Source organism: Rhinolophus sinicus, chromosome 11 (genome assembly GCF_057876585.1).
Source record: "Rhinolophus sinicus isolate RSI-liver-muscle chromosome 11, RSI-T2T, whole genome shotgun sequence".
NCBI lineage: Eukaryota > Metazoa > Chordata > Mammalia > Chiroptera > Rhinolophidae > Rhinolophus > Rhinolophus sinicus.
This window is the reverse complement of record NC_142511.1, coordinates 22890300-22910346: the sequence shown is the minus strand read 5'-3', so window position 1 is coordinate 22910346 and position 20047 is coordinate 22890300. Positions and strand designations below refer to the sequence as shown.

General features: G+C 56.1%; 1 protein-coding gene across 6 annotated transcripts; it reads right to left on the bottom strand.

Annotated features, from left to right (window-relative positions):
• Nucleotides 1–362: 362 nt before the first annotated feature.
• SLC45A3 (solute carrier family 45 member 3) lies at nt 363–19924 on the bottom strand. 6 transcript variants are annotated; one of them, XM_019752468.3, is made up of 6 exons: nt 19769–19916; nt 11550–11751; nt 7050–7444; nt 5421–6206; nt 4441–4706; nt 363–2043 (listed from the first exon to the last, which is right to left on the bottom strand). In XM_019752468.3, exons 3-6 carry the CDS (start codon nt 7219–7221, stop codon nt 1606–1608), a joined length of 1662 nt encoding a protein of 553 aa, XP_019608027.3. In that variant the 5' UTR covers nt 7222–7444; nt 11550–11751; nt 19769–19916; the 3' UTR covers nt 363–1605. The 6 variants fall into 6 exon arrangements, with proteins under 6 accessions (XP_019608027.3, XP_074178060.2, XP_019608029.3 ...); XM_074321959.2 differs by having other exon boundaries at nt 11550–11618; nt 19769–19884; XM_019752470.3 differs by lacking the exon at nt 11550–11751 and adding an exon at nt 19289–19371 and having other exon boundaries at nt 19769–19878.
• Between the last annotated feature and the right edge of the window lie 123 nt (nt 19925–20047).

The window sequence follows — 20047 nt, the reverse complement described above, 5'->3', positions numbered from 1 at the left end:
TTGACCTGAGCCCCGCGGAAGTTGTGAAGGAGATGGGAAAGGGTGGGAAGCAAGGTACAGTGGGGTCAAATCCTCCCCCGCACATGCTAGGTGGTGTGCGTTCCTATGCTTGGTAAGGGTGCTTGTTCCATCTCTTTGGACACACTACAAGCCCTTTGAGAAGCCCCATATTCCCCAACGAACTCTCCAATCCAGGGGGTAGCACAGCCACACCCAATCACCAAAGATAACAGTGCCGGTCTATGGCTCCATCTACTGGTAGTGCTTGGAACTGAGGCTGCCAAAACAGGGTCCACTGAGAAGAGAGCGAATAATTTTTGAGATCTGGTCCTTCCCCGGAAAGAAAGATACACACAGACCAATTAAACATATAAGAAGCCTTTAATTTCATCACCATAAACATTATACTCTGATTGCTCATATACAGTATAAAATATTTATTCCACTAAATAAATAAGACATGACATTATTGCAAACGGCACTTAAACCACCCCCCAGAGATAAGACCTCCTAAGCCCGCGCAGGGGGTGCTCCTGAGATTCTGCGCAAGAGTCATCAAGCACAGATATGCCCTGGGGGCTGAGACAGATAAAGGTTCGAGGAGCCACACTGGGTGCTTCTGGTTCCAGAACAGCCCCAAAGAGAGGGCTGTGGAGCCAGTGGGAAAGGTAGGGGGTGGGCAGCTCCTTCATCAGCCCCGTCCTTGAGGGAGCACAGGGAAGTGGGGTGGGGGCAGGCTAGGCCAAGAGAGGAGGGAGACTAGGGTGGTTGCTGAGACCTGGAGCAACCTTAGCCTTGGGCAAGAGGAGCTGGGATATCAGTTGGGGTGAGCAGAGCTTCCAAGCTCCTGGGTTAGGCAGTTTTGGGGCCAGACCAGTCACTCCAGGAGAAGGAGAGTCTAGCAACGCTTAGTCCAATAACCAGCCATCTCAGGGGACCCAGTTGTTGGGGATGTCACCACCCCTCTATTTAAATAAATAAGTTAAATATTTAAAGGCGTGTGTCCCTATGATGGTGACACAGGGGCCAACAAGCCATGTACTGGGGGGATTAGTGGGAAGGCTGTACTGTGGGGCCAGGCAGTGTCACTTCTCTCAAGACTCAGCCCCCCAAGTAACTTTCATACTTTCAAATCCTGAGGAGAGTTTCACACTAGAAACTCCCACGCAAGAGCAACACTGGGGAACTACAGGATCTGGTGGCTGAGTTTACTCAGCTCCCCAAATCCATTCTTTAGGTATGTTTTGACCAGGACACTGTGAACCCTGAGCCTGGGTAATCCCCTAAGGGTTCTGCATTCCAGTGCAGGGTGCGAATCAAATGCCCCGCTCTTCTCTCCCTATAGAAGTCCAGACTGAAGCCCATTTGGAGAGCTACCAGTCAGCCAGCCCTAAAGATCAGGCAGAGGTGAGAGGGAAGCCGGGGTGCCCCATCTGTGCAGCTATGCACCTCAACGCCACGGGGTGGCAGAAGAGAGCCACACCACTTTGGCAGCAATAGACACTGGGAGGCCAGCCCCACAGCCCGATGCGGCTAACTGGAGCATAGAATAGGCGGAGCTGGGTCCCAGCGAGGCAGGCCCTCCCTCAGTGGGTAGCAAGTACTCTACACTGAGTATTTGGCCAAGTCACTCTTGTCAAATACTACCCGTGTAGCAAAGTAAATGGCAACCAGACCCAGGCCTGCAGCTGAAACCATATAGGCAGTGACAGACTGGCTGAGTTGGACAATAGAGCCCATAAACAGTGACGGGGCCACCTGGGACAGCAGGAAGGCACTGTCCAGGATGGCAAGGTCCAGGCAGATGCCCCTGCCTGGAATAACCCTGGCCTCTGGCAGCTCACCCACAACCACACGCACGGAGACATCGCAAGCAGAGGCCCCACAGAGTGTGGGTGGAGATGGGAGCAGGCCACTGCCTGCAGCACCCATGTGTCCATTGGCGAAGGGGGATCCAGCCTTGGGGGCCGGTGAAAAGCTGGTCATCAGGCTGTCCTCACTGGTACCACCACCAGTGTCTCCTCGGTATTTGGGCAGGAACACCTGGGGAGGGGGAAAACAGAGGAAAGGATAGGGGACACGGACCCACGGTGTATACCCAGGCATGGGATCCCCGAGCTCTGAGGACAGACCCTGGCCTTTTATCCCAGGGGCTGGAAGAAACCAGGAAATGGGCCTTAATGAAAATCAGGCAGCGGGTCAGAAAACTGAGAGACCCTGCTTGGTCTGGGTCTAGTCAGGACCCTCCTCAGGAGTGGGAGTGAGGGGCAGGATGGGACAAATCAAACCAGAAGTCTAGGTCCCCTCTAGCCTCTCCTAGAACAGGCGGGTGGCAGACAAATGCAGTATTGCAGGTTGGGAAGAGAACAGAACCCCAAGGTAAAGGGAAAGACTAGCAGAATGAAGGAAAACAAGGAAAAAGAGACATGTAAGAACAGAGGGGCAGGGCCGTCCCGGTGGCTCAGGTGGTTGGTGGAGGCCGCTGGTTCCATTCCCACATGGGCCAGTGAGTTGCGCTCTCTACAGCTAACATTGTGAACAACGGCTCTCCTTGGAGCTGGGCTGCCGTGAGCAGCGGGAGGTGGGCAGCCGACTGCCTCAGCCAGGGCGGGGAGGGGCAAGGCTCATAACACTAGTGTGGGCCAGGGAGCTGTGTCCTACACAACTAGACTGAGAAACAACAGCTTAAACGGGGGGTGGGGGTGGGGGTGGGAGGGGGAGAGGCGGAGGTGGGGGAAGAACAGAGGAGCAAAATCCAAGGCTGGGGCCCCTGTTGGCCCAACCCCCCACACTGGCTTGCCTCTCTTCCTTCCTGTACCCCACCACCTGGCCATGGGGAATTCCTCATCACCCTCCTCAGAGAAAAGCTCTGCTCCCACTGGGGCACCGGCCCTGGCTGGAGTGGCTGCCCTGCTATGAGGTCTGTGGCCCCAGCCGTGAGGCAGGGTGGGTCCCGCAGACCCAGCCTCGAGGAAGGAAGGAGCAGGAGGAATCACCCTCCTCCTGACTCCACACCTCAGCTGTGCTAATGGTGCCCTTCTCCCTACCTCCTCACTATCTGCCTTAGGTCAGTCACCAGGCCCTGCAGAGGCTACAACTTATCAGACTGTCCCCATGCCCCCGAGTGCCTAACACAGAAGAGTTCCGGAGTTGGCTACGTTAGGGCTCGGAGCCATGGCAGAGCCCAAACCTGACCCCAGGGGAGCTCACAGCTCAGGGAAATGGGTAAAGGCAGGCGCAGGTGGTGTGTAGAGCCAAGGGTCCCATCAGAACTCCTGGAATGGGCCTCCCTGGATCTTTCCTCCCTGTCTGCCACCCCAGAAAAGACCAGTGAGGCTGGAGGCTGGAGAGGTCCCTAGAGAGAGACGTGCTCCTCAGTTAGAGGGGAGGACCTGCCCCAGCAGGCCCCCTGGCACAAGTATCATGCCCAAGCCTGGCCTCCGGACAGCAGCCCCCAAACCCCCAGCCAGAGCAGCTGTGCTAATAGGGGTGTCAGGGACCAGGTTCCCGCAACCCAGACCCTGGCCCCTCCCTCCACCCTTTCCACCCCTGCAGTTACTATTCTGTTAACCAGCCTCTCAGCTCCATGTTTCTCAGAGCTGTGTCTTCCTTACAGTCTGGAAGCTCTGAGGACAGGCTTGCATCTCCTCCCTCAGGACAACCCAACTTCTTGCCTGTCTGGCAGAGCTCTACACCCAGGGCTATAGCTCACTGAGGCCAGCGGAGGGGCCAAAAGCAACCACACAGCCTGGGTCAGAGGCTTCCCACAGAAGGGAGACCCTGGAGGGCCCGGTTTAGGTGAGGCCCCCCGACTTACACAGTGCCTAGGTGAGCGGTGTCAGGCACCAGACTCAGAGATCCGCCGTGAGGCGGGGGAAGGGGATGGAAGCAAATGAGTGAGACAGGAAAAGAAAAGAGAGAATTAGACAGAAAAGGAAGCCACACCAGGAGAGAGGGCAGTAAGGAGGCTTCCCCATCTCGCAGACCAGAGCAGGCACCGCTCAGTCACAATGCCTCCTCCAGCCTCTCCCTGAATAAGGAGAGGTGTTGCCAGCACCAGACCAGTCCCACTCACCGTCTGCGGAAGCTAGGCCCCAGAGGTCATCTGATCCGGCCCCCTGCCTCTGCACAGAACAACCCAGCCCAGATGAGGGCTTCTGCTAGCCTGATTCTTCAGGATTCCCAAGAAGGGTTTCACATTTCCTGCAATCTTCCAGTCAAGTGCTTTATAGTCCTGACACCAGGAAGTCATTCCCAGGATCTAATCTACACCCTCTTTCCGCAGCCCACGTCTCTGGCCCTTGGGCTACAGGGGCTTCCTCTCTGATCAAAGGATGCCTTCTCCAGCTTCTCTTGCCTGACACTCGTTCTGGGCTAGTCAGCCCCACTCCCCCCACTGCCCCCACACCCGCAGTATCCAGTGGAGCATCCAGTGAGTACCTGCTTCTCGCGGTGGTAGAGGGAGGCTAGCGTGTAGGGCAGGATTTGCAAGGCAGAGAAGGTGAACCCAGTGAGAGCTGCTGAGGCGGTCACTACGGCCACACTGTGGGACAGGCACGTGGCGCCAGCAGCCACAGGGAAAGCCACCACGCTGGCCAGATAGACTGCCCGGGTGCCGAATCGCTGCACCAGTCGGTCCATGACCAGAGAAAAGAGTAGGGAGATGGCACACTGCAGGAACAGCCCCAGGCTGCCCATCCGGACTCCTGGACAGGGAGGCAGGAAAGAGGTGGTCAGACAGGGATGGGGGAGAGGCCCAGTACAATGTGGGGAGACTTAGAATAAGGGGCCAGGGGCACCACTGTGCAAGGTCTGCTGTAGACCAGCCCTGCTCCCCAGCACCCTCCCAGACTACCTGTAGAACAACAGGAGTCTAGGCCCTTCCACTGACCTCAGGGAATGTGGCCAGAGCTGCTGGCTAAGGGCAGAGGAAGACGTTCTGAGGGTTGACTGGGAGCCTCAGCTAGCTGAGGGTTAGAGGGAACAGAAGGACAGTTTCGCCAGAGGCTCCAAGACAGTTCTGGAATGCCTGAGCTGCAAGGTGCTGGGAGGGGATTTGGAAAGTCAGCAGGGGGAGCAGCCGGCACACTGAAGTTAGGGCCAGGGAGACCTGAGCCCCAGCCTTGACTCCCCCACTCCCTTTGGACCTTAAATCAGCTCAGCCTTTTCTTCTGTCAAGTTGGGGCAAGAACTCTGATCAAATTCTCAGGGCAGTCCCAGGCTCTACTGAGACTGCAGGCCAAGCTGCTCTGTGCTCTGATGAGCTGCACACACAGAGAGGGTCCATTTTCCCGCTGAGGAAACGAGGGCGCTGAGACGCACAGCTACCAGCCCAGGCACAGGTGGTGGGCATCTCCCTCCGGCTGAGCCTCCCCTGGAGGGGAGCTCCCCCAGCAGCCCCCCCAGCCACCAAGCCTTACCTTCATCATAGTGTCTGCGGGCCTCAGTGCCAGGCTCAGCCCTGGGTACACCCTGGTACAGCCCCTCGCCCACGAAGTCCGTGTAAAACAGCGTGAAGGTCATGAACGCCATCCAGCTGCACAGCTCGGCCACAAAGAGTCGGCGCAGGGTGCGCGGCACACGGCAGCAGAGCTGGTGCAGCCGGGGAACCAGGGTGCCCAGGTTCCGGAAAGCCAGGCGGGCGCGGCATGGGCAGCAGTGGGGCAGCCTGGAGGGGATCGACGGCCCTTCTGCTGGCTCGGCTGGGCCCAGTGCTGTCTCCTCAGTCACAAACAGCGTGGCTGCCACGCAAGTGAGGAAGATGAGCGTGAGCAGGCCAAAGAGGCACTCCTCCTGGGTGCCCAGGTAGGGGGCCAGGGCGCTGGCGTCCCAGTCGATGGCAGGCAGGAGGTAACCCAGGCAGCCGCCGAGACTGATCATGAAGGCGTAGACAGAGAAGGCCTGGCGACAGTGATCTGGGTCCCGGAAGAGGTCAGAGAGCAGGGCCTCCAGGGGGGTGAAGCACACCTGGCCACAGAAGTCCAGCAGCCCCACGCCCAGGATCAGCAGTGCCAACTCCAGGGGCCTGGTGTCCGGGCACAGCAGACCGGCCAGCCAGCCAGCCCTTGGGATGAGGAAGAGGCTCAGCAGGACGCCCAAGGACAGGGCCCAGATAAAAGGCCTCCGGCGACCATAGCGTCCACGCCACTGGTCACTGGCTGAGCCTAGAAGTGGGACCGAGACCAGGCCCAGCACTGGACCGATGCCTGCAAGAAGGGCAAGTAGTATGAGCCAGAGACTGGAGCGCTTAAGGAACAGGGCAGGGGGACTGACCTCCTTGAGAAGGATGGAAATGACCATGATACTACCTATCACAGGGAGGACCAACCCTGTCCTGGGTACTGTGCTGAGTACTTCGCAGGGACTCTACTCCTCACAGCTAGGATCACTAATGCCCCATTTTAATATGGGGAAACTGAGGTGTGGAACAATTGATAAGTGATACTTGTGTCAGGCATGGGGCTAGGGAGGGTGGGAGGCAGGGCTTTAACAGGCAGTCTGACTCCATGGCCAATAATCCTGACCGAGCCGCTTCTTCCAGGGAGTTATGCGGTGGTGCTTGCTTTCTGTGGCTTTTGCAGAATTCATCTGTAGGTGCCCAGCCCCTGACCCGCGGGTAAGAAAGAGCCCTGGCTGGGAGCCCCTGACCCTACTTATCAGTAGCTAGCTGCACAGTCACCTAACCTCTTATAGACCCCATTATCTTCTCTGTGGACTGGATAACCTCAGAGGCTTGTTGCAAACGTTAAATGAGATAATAGACATACATATTAGAGGGCTAGACCAAGGAGAAGGGCCGTTTCTCCATTGTTGTATATGGGCCAATCATTGCGCAGGGGCCAGGGGTACAGTGGTGACCAGGTCATGTCCCTGTCCTCTGCTTTCCCTCTTGGGCCCCCCTCAGCCCAGGCTCACTCCTGTCCCCAGCCACATCAACCCAGTAGATAGGCACCTGTCCCTCTGAGCAGCTCTTTGGGCAGAGACACTGTTGCCCTGCTTCCGGACAGCATGCATCTGGAATAGGAGGGCAGGAGGATGCGGTGACTCACCCAGCACCATGGTCATGAACTTCTCCTCTACCCCCACTTCCAGCAGCAGCGGTGGCACATAGGTGATGCCTGCGGCCAGGCACACCTCCAGGCCGAAAGTCAGCAGGTTCACCAGCAGCAGCTGGGCTTTCCGATGCTGTAGCAGGGGGCTTACCCACAGCCTCTGGACCATGGTGGGCCAGGCAGGTAGGGAGGGCTCCAGCCGAGTCACTCACTCCAGAACTGCTCTGTCGCAGCCCTGCCCCAGACACCCAGGCCTCTCCTTGCTGCCACCGGCTGCCTAGGATTCAGCCAGGAACCCATTTCTGCCAGCTCTCTGTGCAAGTCCAGCTTCTCAGCCCATGCTAAATGCCTGTTTCCGTTGGGTGCCTGGGCGGGGACATATCACTCAGATCCTAAACAGGACAAGGACAATCAAACGTTGAGTATTAGTTAAGAGCTGGGAAGCAGATTTCCGGGATTTGCTCTGAATTCTCTGAATCCTGTTCACTCCCAGGCTGATGGTGTGGACCTGCCACAGGTGCCACCCCCGTCCTGCCCAATCAGAAAGTGCTTGTTAATATTAGCCTAAGGCTGACATAATTAATAAGGTAAATAGGATTTTTAAACCTCAGCACATTCCAAAGCCAAACAGATGTCGGTTATTCTCTGTCTTGGAATATCTTTGCAATTGCCCTTGCCTCCTAGAATGGAAATAAAATAAAATATAAAATAAAATAAAATAAAATAAAAGCAACTGAATTCCCAGATCCCCAGGCCCTGTTATCAAGGTGCCCCTGGAGACTCTGTCAGGCCAGGTTTGTTTGCTTTTCTCTCTCCATTTCCCAAAGCTGGGCTGTTCAATTACCCTTTGTTAAGAGCAGCACTTCCTATTCTGCGCTGCCTGGCCATGAGCCACGTTGCACCATAACTCCCACCCCCAAGGACGAGGACAAGGGGGAAGGGAGGAGAGGCTGTGGTTTGTTGGGTCGGGTTGGAACCTGTCATGGACACCACTGAAAAAGCACTTCCCTGGAAGGACCTGGGCCTGAAAACCTCTCCCTTAGTTTCTCCCCATGCTCAATATTCATAGAGAAGAAACATTCCCATGTGTGCTGCCCAACTGTCACGGGACAGTGGGGCCACAATCAGGCCAGACTGTTCCCAGGTCCCAGCCTCACAGGGACGTAAAACCGCAACAACTGCCATGACGCAGTGACCCTCGGACTGGCAGGATGCCCCACCACTTCCCGGCAGCCTTTCTCTGCTCCCCAAACAGCTCCATGCTCAGCAAAGAAGTCCCCACAGCCCTTCCTGCCTCCTGTGCATAGAGATGGCCCTGGGCACACACCCACCCTGTGGCCCGCACCCCCAGTGACGCTGGTTCCAGGCCTTGCTTCCTGACAAAGCACGCACTGCAGTCGGCCCTGTTTGCAAGTGACCAAAAGGGAAGAGAAAGTCAGTCGTGAAGAGGAGGTGTAGAGGGGCGTCTTGCTGAGAAAAGGCGAGAGTCCCCTAACCTGTCACCCATTGCAAAGGAGGGGGAGTGCACAGAGCTATAGCCTTCCCTTGTCTCTCAGGTTCAATTCTACATCTGCTGTGGAAGGGCACTGCTTCTGTGCGAAGCCCACAGTGGAGGAGGGCCCGGCTCCAGTGCCCTCCCCCACCCGGGGCACCCCTCAGCCCTCATTCATTCCCTCTTCCAATCTCAGCATTTCATAATTTGGCACTTCAACCTTTTTTATCTTTTCAAGTGACACTTAGCCCCACAGGGCTTTGCATGTTACAACATGTGTCGTAGATGCTCTCTGAGCTGTGCCACAGAGAAATCAGATGGCCATCAGTCCTGGGTAAGAGGTTTCCATCCCATAAATGCCTCTGGGGCCTTTTAGCTGGTAGACCAGGAAGGAAGGGAATTCAGCTAAGGCTGAGCAACCCCGGTCTCCTCTCCACAGATCCCTTTAAACCCAGACTAACCACTTTGGGAAGGTGCACAGACTCCTCTGGGGGTGGCAAGGGGAGAAATGTAAAATACTGACCCATGCCATCCCAAAACAGGGGTAGGGGGACCAGACATCAGTCTTAACCAGGCGATTGTGGGTTCAGCTGAGCTGAGGCCCTCTCCACTGGCACACTGCCAAAGCACCCCCAAAAGGAAAGCAAGAGATGGTACAGACACCAAGGGGTGGTGCTTTCCAGCCTGGAGGAAGGGGTTCTGGGTCAAAAGGCTTCCAGCCCATTCCACCCCCTGCCTTCAGCCTGGGCAGGGCCTGGACACTCACCTGCTCTGGGATTTTAAAGACCAGGCTCTCCCTGAGCAAACACAGCCAGTCAAACCCAACCTCACCCACAACCTGCCCCATTCCCAAGCCATGGTTGCTCCCCGTTGTTTAAAATAAATTGCAACTCTCCAGCAACTATTACTCCCCTCACCTGCCTCCCTCCCTCCCTTAATCTGGCTCCACAGCCCACAAGGAAAAAAGGCAAAAAAGGGTAAAAAGAGGAATTTCCCCTCATCCTCCTACAACCCAAAGAGCCCATTAGCTGCCACCCCCACCCCAGTGCCTCTCTCTGCCTCCAAAAGGCTCCTTACCAGGTAACCAGGGGCTGGGCCAGGTGAGGAATTCATTGAAAGGAGTTGGGTAGGAAGTAGGCGGGCTCAAGCCCTGCTCTCCACTCTCTTCTTAGGTTGCTGAGCCCGTCCTCCCCCTTTTGATCTCTCCTGTGCTCTGGGGCTACTCACCACCCCCAGGCTTTACTCTTTCCAGCCCAGAATTGCTTAAGAAATTACTTCCAAGCCCATAAGAATACTCTCCCTTCCAAAGCCTCCTTTCTTTTTCCTGACATCTTTCCCAGTCTTCCCCTCTTCATTCCTACTCCAGGGCCTTCAGGGTGGAGGAAACGACAGAGGCCCACATCACTAAGTCAGCAGCTGTCCCTCTAGGCCTTCCTCTCTGGGGCACAAATACAGACGCCCAGGCCCTGCCCAGCTCCCAGGCTCTGCGAGGTGAACGGACAAGAACTGGTTCAACATCACTTGCCCTCAGCCTGCCCTACCCCCACTCCTACCTGCAGCCCCAGGCACACTTCTCACCAAAACACGAAAGTGATGGATTACTGTTGGGCCCCCTGTTTGGGAAGCTCCCCTGTCCTCAGAGAAACAAGATCCAAATCTCCCCCATACCCTCCAGTCCCAGAGATGCTTCTGCCTCAGACCCTCCTGCTCCTGGAGCACTCTGTCTGGCAAACAGAAGATCAACCTGAAGAGCCAGCCTCCCAGCTCACCTGGTGGGGAGGGAGCAGGAAGAGGAGGGAAGTGGAGGTACAGAAAGGGGGAGTCTGGCCCTACCTCCTGGAAAGAACAGGCCTTCTAGGACAAGATTCTCTCAAGTCCCAGTCATCTCCCCTGCTGTCTGGCCCCCCTCATGACGGGACAGTAAGAAAGCTGGAGGAAACCGAGACCTCTGGGAACCTTCCTGGAGATCCACCCCAGGCCCACTTTCTTCACCCCTGGGGGAGCAGAACCCCAGCCCAGAGAGCCAAGGGCCCTGGCAGGGTCAGTGAACCTGTATTCAATCTGCCCAGCTGCAGAAATCAGGAGGCCTATGTGCCTCAATTCCCAACACGTGGCACCCCCAGAGCAGACATGGGCTCCATCGCAGCCCACTGCAGGTTACGCCCCAGCAGAGAGGATGGGGAAACGAAAGTGCAACAGGAACAAACCTGGCGTGAACCTTCTCCAAAACTCAGGCGACAGAGTGGAGGAGGAGGGAGGAAAGGGGACGAAGCCCACGCCGGTAGCTCCCTACACAGGAAGGGAGGGTCAGAGGGACATATAAAGAGGCCTTTGAGGGCTTTCAAAGGGGCTCCTGCCACCCCTCAAGGCTGAGGTGGAGCTGGGGGGGGGGAGTCCCCTCCGCTGACAGACAGAGGCCAGAGGGAGCCTGGGCTGTGGCAGCCCCGCCGCGGGCCAGTGTCAGGCGGCAATTCTATGGCCTCTTTATGCGGGCCAGCGTCCCCACACCCCTCCCAGGCACATCAAACGGCTGCAGCCCCCAGCCTGACCCTGCCGAGCCTGCGACCCTGCAATCCTCCCTCCACACTCACAAAGACGGCTGCTTTCTCATAGCTCCAGGGGAAACACGCTCCTCAACCCTGCTCCTCAACTCTGCACGGCCGGGCAGCCCCTCCCAGAGGAGGAAACTGGGGATGGGGGTAGGCTCGCCAGAGGGGTGATGACTCAGTGGGAGAAGGGGGTGTGGTCACGCCAGGCCAATTGCCCCGACTCACTCTCTACCCGAGGCGGGTGGGGAGCAACAGCAGGTGGAAGCTGTAAGACTGAGGGGTAGGCAAGACCCCCATTCCTCCCCACAGGCCTGGACCCCAGAATCTGGTTCCGAGTACAGTTCTCCCAGGTCCTCTGGGTTGGGGGCAGGGAAGAGGTCCGGGGGTTACCAGCCCAGCCTCCCTGTCATCCACCCGCTTACCTCAATCCCATGCGACCAACGTCCTTGTCCTTACCTAGTAAAACCCCGCAGCATGCTGCACTCCCCAGATGAGCTCCACCCTCACGGCAGATCCACGAGGGCCCTAGGACACACCGGAAGACTGAGGTGTTGGCCAGCCAGGAGCTGCAATGAGCATCCTTGGGGGAAATCAGCTGTGCATCGTTACAGATCCCCTTGTCAGGGGTGCTGTGCTATGGGAACTCCTACCCGGGCAGCTGGGAAGAGGGGACACAGGATTAGACTGTACATGGCTTCGTGCCCTCCAACCCATATTTAGTCTTTGATTTTCTGGGTTCAAATACTTCCAATGAAGGGAGGGTCTGCTATTCCCTGATCCCACCCTATAAAAAGGCAATGATTTGCACAAATAGCTGAGGCCCACAGCTTCGCAGGGCTCCCACAGACACCTGAAAACCCCACTCGGAATGCAACCTCAGAGGCGCAGGCCGCAGGGACTGTAAGAAAGAATAAGGGCCAGACAGAAGGAAGAAGATCCACCCCCTCTTTTCTCCAGCCTTGCTCTCGGCTCCAGCCTCCCCCAGGGCCCAGAGGCCAGGGATTTAGAGTTCGCCCGCTGAGCTGCCTTTCTTCACTGGGACTGGAAGCCTTCTGCTCAGCAGCTTGTCAGAGAGAGTGAGGGGGCTGCAGGCCAGGACACAAAGGGGGATTAGGGAGAAACCTCTCGGCCTGCAGAGTAATCCATCAAACTCTCTCCCGGCTGCCAAGACCGACCCCTTCCCACTCAATTCCCTTCCAGCTGCTGGGGGTGGGGGGGAGGCACCCTCTTTGGCTCATGAGCCCTGTCACATCGGGCAGCAAAGAATCCCAGGCCCCTGGGGGGCCTGAGGGGGCACACCGCAGACACTGGGAAAAGGGCAACAGCTCCCTCCCCCACTCACCCTCAACGTGTGAAAACCCAACAGGTGGCAGTGGCTCGGAGGAAAGTTGCTTTTGTTGCCCTGTCTGACAGCCCCAGGCCAGCTTTTGAAAGGAAACAAATGCCGGAGGAGATTGGGGAGGGGAGGGAAAGGACAGCGGGCAGTCCCTAGAGTGCTCTGATCTCCCCCTCCCCATCCCTCTCCAATCCAGTGACAGGCCTGACCCTCACCTTGGCCAGTCAGTCCCAGCCAAAGCCGAGGTGAAGCACCCCTCCCAAGGGTCACCTGGCAATCCCATGGTGACAATCAACACAGACATATATCTGACTCCAGGCAATGAGCCTCCGATGAGACTTCCTTTCTGAGAACAGCTTCGACCCAAGGTCACACTGGGTCACCTTGACCAAGTGCCCTTGACCAGCCAAGACACACAGTACTCTTCAGCCTGGATGCGCTCTTCCACCCCAGGGGCCACAGGCCTCTGAACCTGGAGGATTCTGTAGTGTAACCTAGGTTTGGCAATCAGCCTGACCTGGGTTTGCTCGCCAACTCCACCACTTATTACAACGTGTGACCTTGTTATCTGACCTCCCTGAGCCTCAGTTTCCTCATCTGTAATTATTAAGAGCAGCTACCACTGAGGTTTATTACATGCCAGGCACTCTTCCAAGTGTTTTAATTCTCCAACCTCCCGATGAGGTGGGTAAAATGAATAGACCCATTTGTCAGGCAAGGAAACTTAGGTCAAAACCATCAACCTCACAGCCACGAAGTGTGTTTGAGGAAAGTATGTGGAAGTTCCTGGCAGCCTCTCCTTCAGTTGTTTGGGAGAAAACTCAGTGGAGAAAACTGGGAGAGGGCTTTCTCATTCCCAAACAGGAACAGCAGAGGTCAGAGAGCGACCAGCGACCCCTTTCTTCCCTCTCCCATTCCCCTCTCAACCTGGAGCCTCCTCCCCTCACGCCCCCTCCACACACACACACACACACACACACACACACACACACACACACACACACACACTAGGGCTGCCTCTTTCAGCCCCAGAAGCAAGAGGAATGCCAAGAATGTAAATGCCTCCCCAGGTGCTGGCCCCAACAGGTGAGCAGAGGTCACTGCAGCAGACCTGCCTGGTGTCAGCAGGCTGCGAAGGGAGATGGAGGGCAGGGTAAACATCCCAAAGTTATGAAACAGGGTGGCAGCCATCCACAAGGGAAATAATCATGGTGGCCAACACCTGCTAACTGTCCGGAAAGTGTCTGGCATCTGCTGGGTGTCTGACATACCTTCTCTCTCTAATTCATACCATTTGTACAACCCTACAAAGTAGGTACTATTTAATATTCCTATTTCACAAGAATAAAGGTTGAGAAATTCACTAACATGCCCAAGGTGACACAGATAAAAAGGGTTGAATGGAAAATTCAAACCATTTGAAAATTCTGGAAAGTGCTATGAACTGGGGGCCAGGACAGTGTAGTCCAGTTTCAGCAACTTTTGTAGCTGTGTCGCTGGACAAGCCATTTTACCTCTCTGGGACTCAGTTTCCACACCTGTAAAATGAGAGCTAGTAGATGCTGTCTCAGGTTCTTTCCAACTGTACAGCTATATGATCTCACATACAACCCACCCCACCCCACCCAGGGAGGGGGCTCTCCACGGACAGGTGCCCACTGAGTGCTCACTGACAAGACCACATGGCATGGTGGAGCGGGGGTCATAGCACTGCACCAATGAGCGATAAGGGGAACCACGCGGGGAGACTCAGCCGCACTTGGCCTCTCCTTCACCTGTCTTCACACTGTTCAAACACAACAGAGTACCAAGGGTCAGTGGTCACCTGAAACTGAGCCAAGTAACCAAGACATCTGGGGGCAGATTGCCCTCTTCCCTACTCCCTCCCAGAGTTGGACTCTGTCCCTGGCAGCAATTAGTAACCAAATTCATTCTCTATTTGGGCCACAATAAATGCTTCCCTATGAGGTGGGGTTGTGGTCCCAAGAAATCCCTTGGTCCGGGGTGGAGAAAGAGGAGTGTGGGAGAACAGGGAGGTGGGTAGTCTCTAGGCCACTGGGAGACTCCCTCCCCCTGTTCCCTTCTCTTTCTACAGCCCCCGCAGAGTGAAACCTGAACTGGCCTACCTCCTAGTGAACTTGAACCTTACCAGTCAGCCAGACCAGGCAGCTCTCCCCATCTGTGCACAGACAACCCTTGCCCCCTGCCTGCAGCCTGGCTTCCCTTAGAGGTGAGCTATGCAGGAAAGAAAGCAGGGCATAGCGGGTCTGTGCAGACCCACAGATGAGCAGAACAGAGCTGGGCGTCAAACCAGGGTGCTGGTCCCAGCTTTGCCACGTCCCACCTCTAGGCTCTCAAATTCGTTGGTCTCTTAAGGACCTATGAGCCCTGATATCGCAGGGTCTGGGACCAGCCCCATTTATCACCAGAGGACTCTGGTCTGGACTTAGTACTACGGAAAAGTGTTCTCAAAAACAGGTCACTCAGTGGTGAGCAAGGTGCGAGCAGGTTCCAAAAAGGACTTTTTTTTTTTAAAGAGACCTAGTCTGCCCACCCTTGGAGGAAGTATGCTTCATTGTGTGCAAAGGAACCTCCTCCAAAGGAACTTCAAAGAGCATTAAAACTCACCCACCCATCCAACACTTACTGAGCCCCAATTATGCGGCAGCCCTCTGTGAAGGTGCTGAGAACAATGGACTGCAGCGCCTCCCCACCACCTCCCCTTTAGCAGAAGAGACAAAAGGCAATCAGAGTGCAGTGAAGTGGCACAGGTGCAAAGACACAAGTTCCCCAACTGGGGAATGTTCAGTTCTTCTAGGGCTTCCTAAAGGAAGTAGCTGTGTTGCTGAGCCTTGAAAGACGAGCAATTTGGAACTATGCAGAAAAGGGGAGATGTCTGCAAAACACAGCCACCGAGACCTGGGACGGCCACACCCACCCACCTCTCCTTTGGCCCCGCCCTAGTGAGGTGTGGGGGAAAGGCTACCAGACCCAAAATCGTGGCACTGGCTTTTGATCTCAGACCTCGTTCTAACATGGGCTATTCATCAGCGCTGGGCCCGTTTTTTGCTTCCAAAGTAGTCACTGTGCTCCAGTCACCACCCCCGGGGCTACCTCTCCATCCCCTGAGCCCCGAGCTGTCCCGCTCAAGTTCCACGCCTCCTCCAGGGCTGCCTGGAACCCAAGCTGTCAAGGCTCCTCCTTTCTCCCTAGTGTCGCCTGCACTCACCCAGCAGCCCTCAAGGTTGAATAGCTCCTAGCTCGCGGTTCTCCTGGTCTGGCTTGCAGTCCTTTCCTGCCCCACACCCCACTAGCCCTTCAGTTCCTGGAAAGCAGAAAGCACAGGCCCTGCCCAGACCCTGAGACAGGGGGCTGCTCAACAGAAGGTCTCACGGGTGAGGCTGAATCAGGATTCCTGTCTGATGTGATTTGACCAGCGTGCCTGGGATTCATGGCCAGGCCACACTCAAGGTTTCTGGGTGCTCAGCTCTCTCTAGAGACCGGAGCCAGAAGTGGAAAGCTAGATGGCCACATCCCTAGGGATGGGCCAGGGGCTGCCAGTTTGGACACTATTTGTCTGCTCAAAGTACACTTGAAATTAGAGAGGCAGGGGGCACGCCAGAAAGCACTGCGGATAGAGGGCTGCTATCTCAGGCAGGATGCCCTCAGGGGCCGCCACTCTGGCGAAGCAGTTGGTCTGGCCTGAATTCCGTGACTGAGGGACGGTGGGACTATGGGACCCGGGGCTGGTCCCCAACCCCCTTCTTGCTGGCTCATCCCAGCTTCCCAGAGAGACTGATCCGCAGAAGTAACAAGGAGGAAAGGGAACAAACATGTATTGTGCACTTGGTCTGTGCAGGCATTTTGCTAAATATGCCGATCTCATGCAATCCTCACGGTAACCTTGCAGGGTGAATATTATCATCTGTGTTTTACAGACACAGAAACCAAGGCCAACAGGTGAGATAGGCCCATCTCCAACATCAGAAACAAGAGGCCCCACAAGTCATTCAAGGTCAGTGCCACTTCTCGTGGAGGAGGAAACAGACCATGTAGTAGAAAAAGGGATTAAACAGGAAGCTCTGGCTAGATATCAGGACCATCCCGTGATGGCTATGTCACCAGCCCCTGCCCCCAAGCAGGGACACTTAATACACTGCACAAAGCTCCACACTCCAGCTCTAATGCTGGGAGTCAAGCAGCATCAGCATTTGAGACACTGGGCCTGGTACCAACTGGTCCAGCCTCTACCCTCACTGTCCAGCAAACAGGGCCACTGACTGTTCAAAGAAAAGCCAGGCTGGGTTTTTCTTCTGGACACTGGAAAGCAGTGCAAAGGATCCCAAGGGTTAGGGAGGGAGGACAGAGTAGAACCCAAATTCAGGGCACCCTCTGCCTACCATACAGTTTCCCTAAAAATCACTATGAATAAATGTTCTGCATAGAAGGCTCTTAAGCTTTCAGGATATACATTCATCTCTGTCACCTCATGATTCACCGCCATCACTATTAACTTGAGGAGGTAAGTGGGCCGGGGTTACTGCACAGATTTTTTAAAAGTTACACACAATATTGACAGGGAGAGCCCAGGACATCCAGTCTGGTCTGTTCTTTGCACCGGACCACAGATTCCACTGCATATGTGTCGCTCACAGCTCACGTGTAGTAGTTACATACGGTCTAACGCCCTGGCTACGAAACTCCGGTCTCTCAGTGTAAGCCAGTGACTGCCTCCATTGTCACCAAATAACAGCAGCTGACATTTATCAAGCTCTTTTTACCTGCAGCTGCTGTTCTTAGAGCTTTACCTACATTAGTTTGCTTAATCCTTGCAATACTGTCAGGCAGGTACCAATATCTTCATTTCACAGAGAGGAAGTGGAAGCACAAAGTGGTGAAGAAACTTCCACAAGAGAAAATGGAGTTCAAACGCAGGCAGCAGGGGGCTAGAGCTCAGCCTCTTACCTACTGACTTACTTACCTAGTTACCTAGTCCTACTGACACCCCAAAGCCCAGGAGGCCTTGTTCCCAAAGAAACAGGGTCTGCAGCAGAACCCACGAATGGAGTCCCAGGCTGGGTACTGCTGTCCATTCAGTCACAGGCAATAGAGTGGATATGGTTAATACCAGTTAATTTATTGAGCACTTATTTCCTGTCAAGCTCACAGTCCAGTGCTCTAGATGCATGATTTAATAAAGCTATGTTTTATATGTTTATGTTTTATATATTACATACAATTATATATTTATAAATATTTATGTGCTATATTTATTATGTAATAAATAAAGCTATAGAGTAGGTTTTATCCTCATCCTCATCATCATCATCCTCATTTTGCAGCCAGGCTACTAAGGCTGAGAAGAGGTTAAGTAACTTGCCCAACATTCTGCAGCTACGAGAGCGGCCGACATAAACCCTGTCTTCCTGACAGTCTGGGGTTTTATCCATGATGCTGTGCTATCAGACGATAACGGTCCGGATAATAGTGCTTAATCTCACTTTTGGAGTCCTCAGCCATCCCCGTGTTTCTGCCTTTTCCCCCCAGAGGCCTGGACAGGCTGGGAAACGGGAATTCACACCGTCCCGCCACAATTCAGTGGCCTGGAAGGACCTCAGAGGGCCACCAAAGAGCCTTGTCCAGCTCCTTCTTGTCATCCCCCTCTTCCAGGGTAACTCAGAGAGCCAGGAGAGGCAGGGGAGGTCACCACACACTCCATGAGCACACAGGAAAACTTCCCCCCACCCCACCTCCCACTAAATTGAGGCCTGTATGTCCACAGCTGCACATTCATCCACAGCTGTATTTTTATCTTCAGACTCATCCTGCTGACTCAAGCTCCATTTTTCTGAGCACTTTTAGAACAACAGAGTCCTGGCTCCATGACAGGCGTGGGGGGAGGAGATAAGAAAGGAATGAGGGGATGGGACCCATCCAACTGAAGGGCTGTGACCTCATATATTGTCCCACTCACTCCCTAGAAGTTGCTCTATGGGTTTCCTCGGGCTTCCCATCCAGCCTGCACTTCCTGGGCCCTGCCTTCCCCGCTCCCAAAAGCCAGTTTGTTCCCCAGGCCTGGGGCAGGTGAGTCCACACCAAGGCTATCTGGCTGTGAAAGGAGATCTGCTAAGTGCATAAGGAGAAGCAGTCAGAAGTCCCCAGGGCCTCACTTCCACCTCTGAGCAACGCTTCCAGAAGCCCAGCAAGTCACTCTGGGCCATGGTCCACAGGCTATGCCCAGCTGCAGACTCCAGGGCAGCAAGACAGCAACTGGGCTATTCTTAGTCTCCGCTCCACTGGGATCAGGTCTGTGTAACAGCTAAAGGGCAAGTCCTCACCAGGTACCCACCATGCCAAACCCCTCCCTACCCCCAACTCTGTCCCCTGGAGAAAAGAGGAAGTACAGGGGAGTGGCCCTGGGGAGAGGGAAAAGCTGAGCAGGTCAAAAGTGTTTGTTGGGACGATGGAAGCTGATTCAGAGGTCAAGGGCAAGAGCAGCTCACTGGGCTCCGGCACCTGAGGGGGACGGGAGACTATGACCCTCCCCCTGGAGAAACCGCAGGTCCCTGGGGGCTTCTCCAGCAGGTCCATACTCGGCCTAAACCTAGAGCCCTGAGCGGCTCTAGCGGGGGCCCAGGTGTCACCTCACCACATCTGGTTGCTGACCTCAGAATCCTCACCATCCCCACCTGAGTCCTGGCAGGCAGGTGAGGAGAACGCGCAGCCTCTTGTCCCTCCTCCCCTGAGAAGGGGGCAGAGGAACACACACGCACGCGCATACGCACACACGCACGCGCTCCAGCCTCAACTGCCTGCCCAGAGCCTGGCCCCCAGACTAAGATCCCCAAAGCTCAGTCACCTTTCCCGCGGCGTCCTGTCAGCCGGCCCCCTTCCCAGCTCCCAAGTCCGGGGCTGTGCGCACCGCGGTGACTCATCCTGCCCCTTTCCGGTGAAGCCGAGACAAGGGAAGAAAATACATGCAACTTTCCAAAGAAAACTCTGACGCGGGAGGTGCAACAGGAGCTAGCGCCCGTCCGCCCGCCGCTGCCCGCCCGCCGCTCCGCCTGGGACAGCGGGGCCCGGGCGCCTACAGCCCAGCCCGCCCTCCGAGAAGAAAGCACAGCCCCACGGGGACCCGGGCTGGCGCCCCGCACTTCGCAGCCCGGCTGCCGAGTCACCTCCTCTGGGACTTGCGGGGGCGCGGCGCCCGGACGGCCACCGCGCGGTCCCAGCCGGCGGGGCGCAAAGCACGCGACACCACGGGGCCCGGCCGCGCAGCGCCCCTCCCCTTCCCGCGCCGGGACCCTGTCCCCTGGGAGAAGAGGGGGTGCGCTCCTACCTGGCCCAGGCGAGCGTCTGTCACTGGGGCCGGCGCGGGCGAGCTCGACCCCCTCCTGCCCCCACGCGCGCCAGCCGGCTGCTTTTAAATCTCCAGGTTACTCCGCGGGGGGAGAGAGCATGCGCGCTGGGGCTGCCAGGAGGGGGCGGGGCGAGACAGGCCGGAGGTGGGGGGTGCCAGGAGGGGGTCCGGAGGGGTGGGGCTGGTCCCCAAGAGGAGAAAGCGCGAAGTCGCCAAGCTGTCTTTGTAGCACGACCGCGACGGGCAGCCCCCCCGTGG

Excerpts from the sequence above, each read along its gene's own strand:
- SLC45A3 (XM_019752467.3), bottom strand. The coding sequence starts at position 7,221 with ATGGTCCAGAGGCTGTGGGTAAGCCCCCTGCTACAGCATCGGAAAGCC. Across the intron at positions 6,207-7,049 it reads GTTCATGACCATGGTGCTGG|GCATCGGTCCAGTGCTGGGC; the intron begins GTGAGTCACCGC and ends CCCTTCTTGCAG. Across the intron at positions 4,707-5,420 it reads CCGCAGACACTATGATGAAG|GAGTCCGGATGGGCAGCCTG; the intron begins GTAAGGCTTGGT and ends CTCCCTGTCCAG.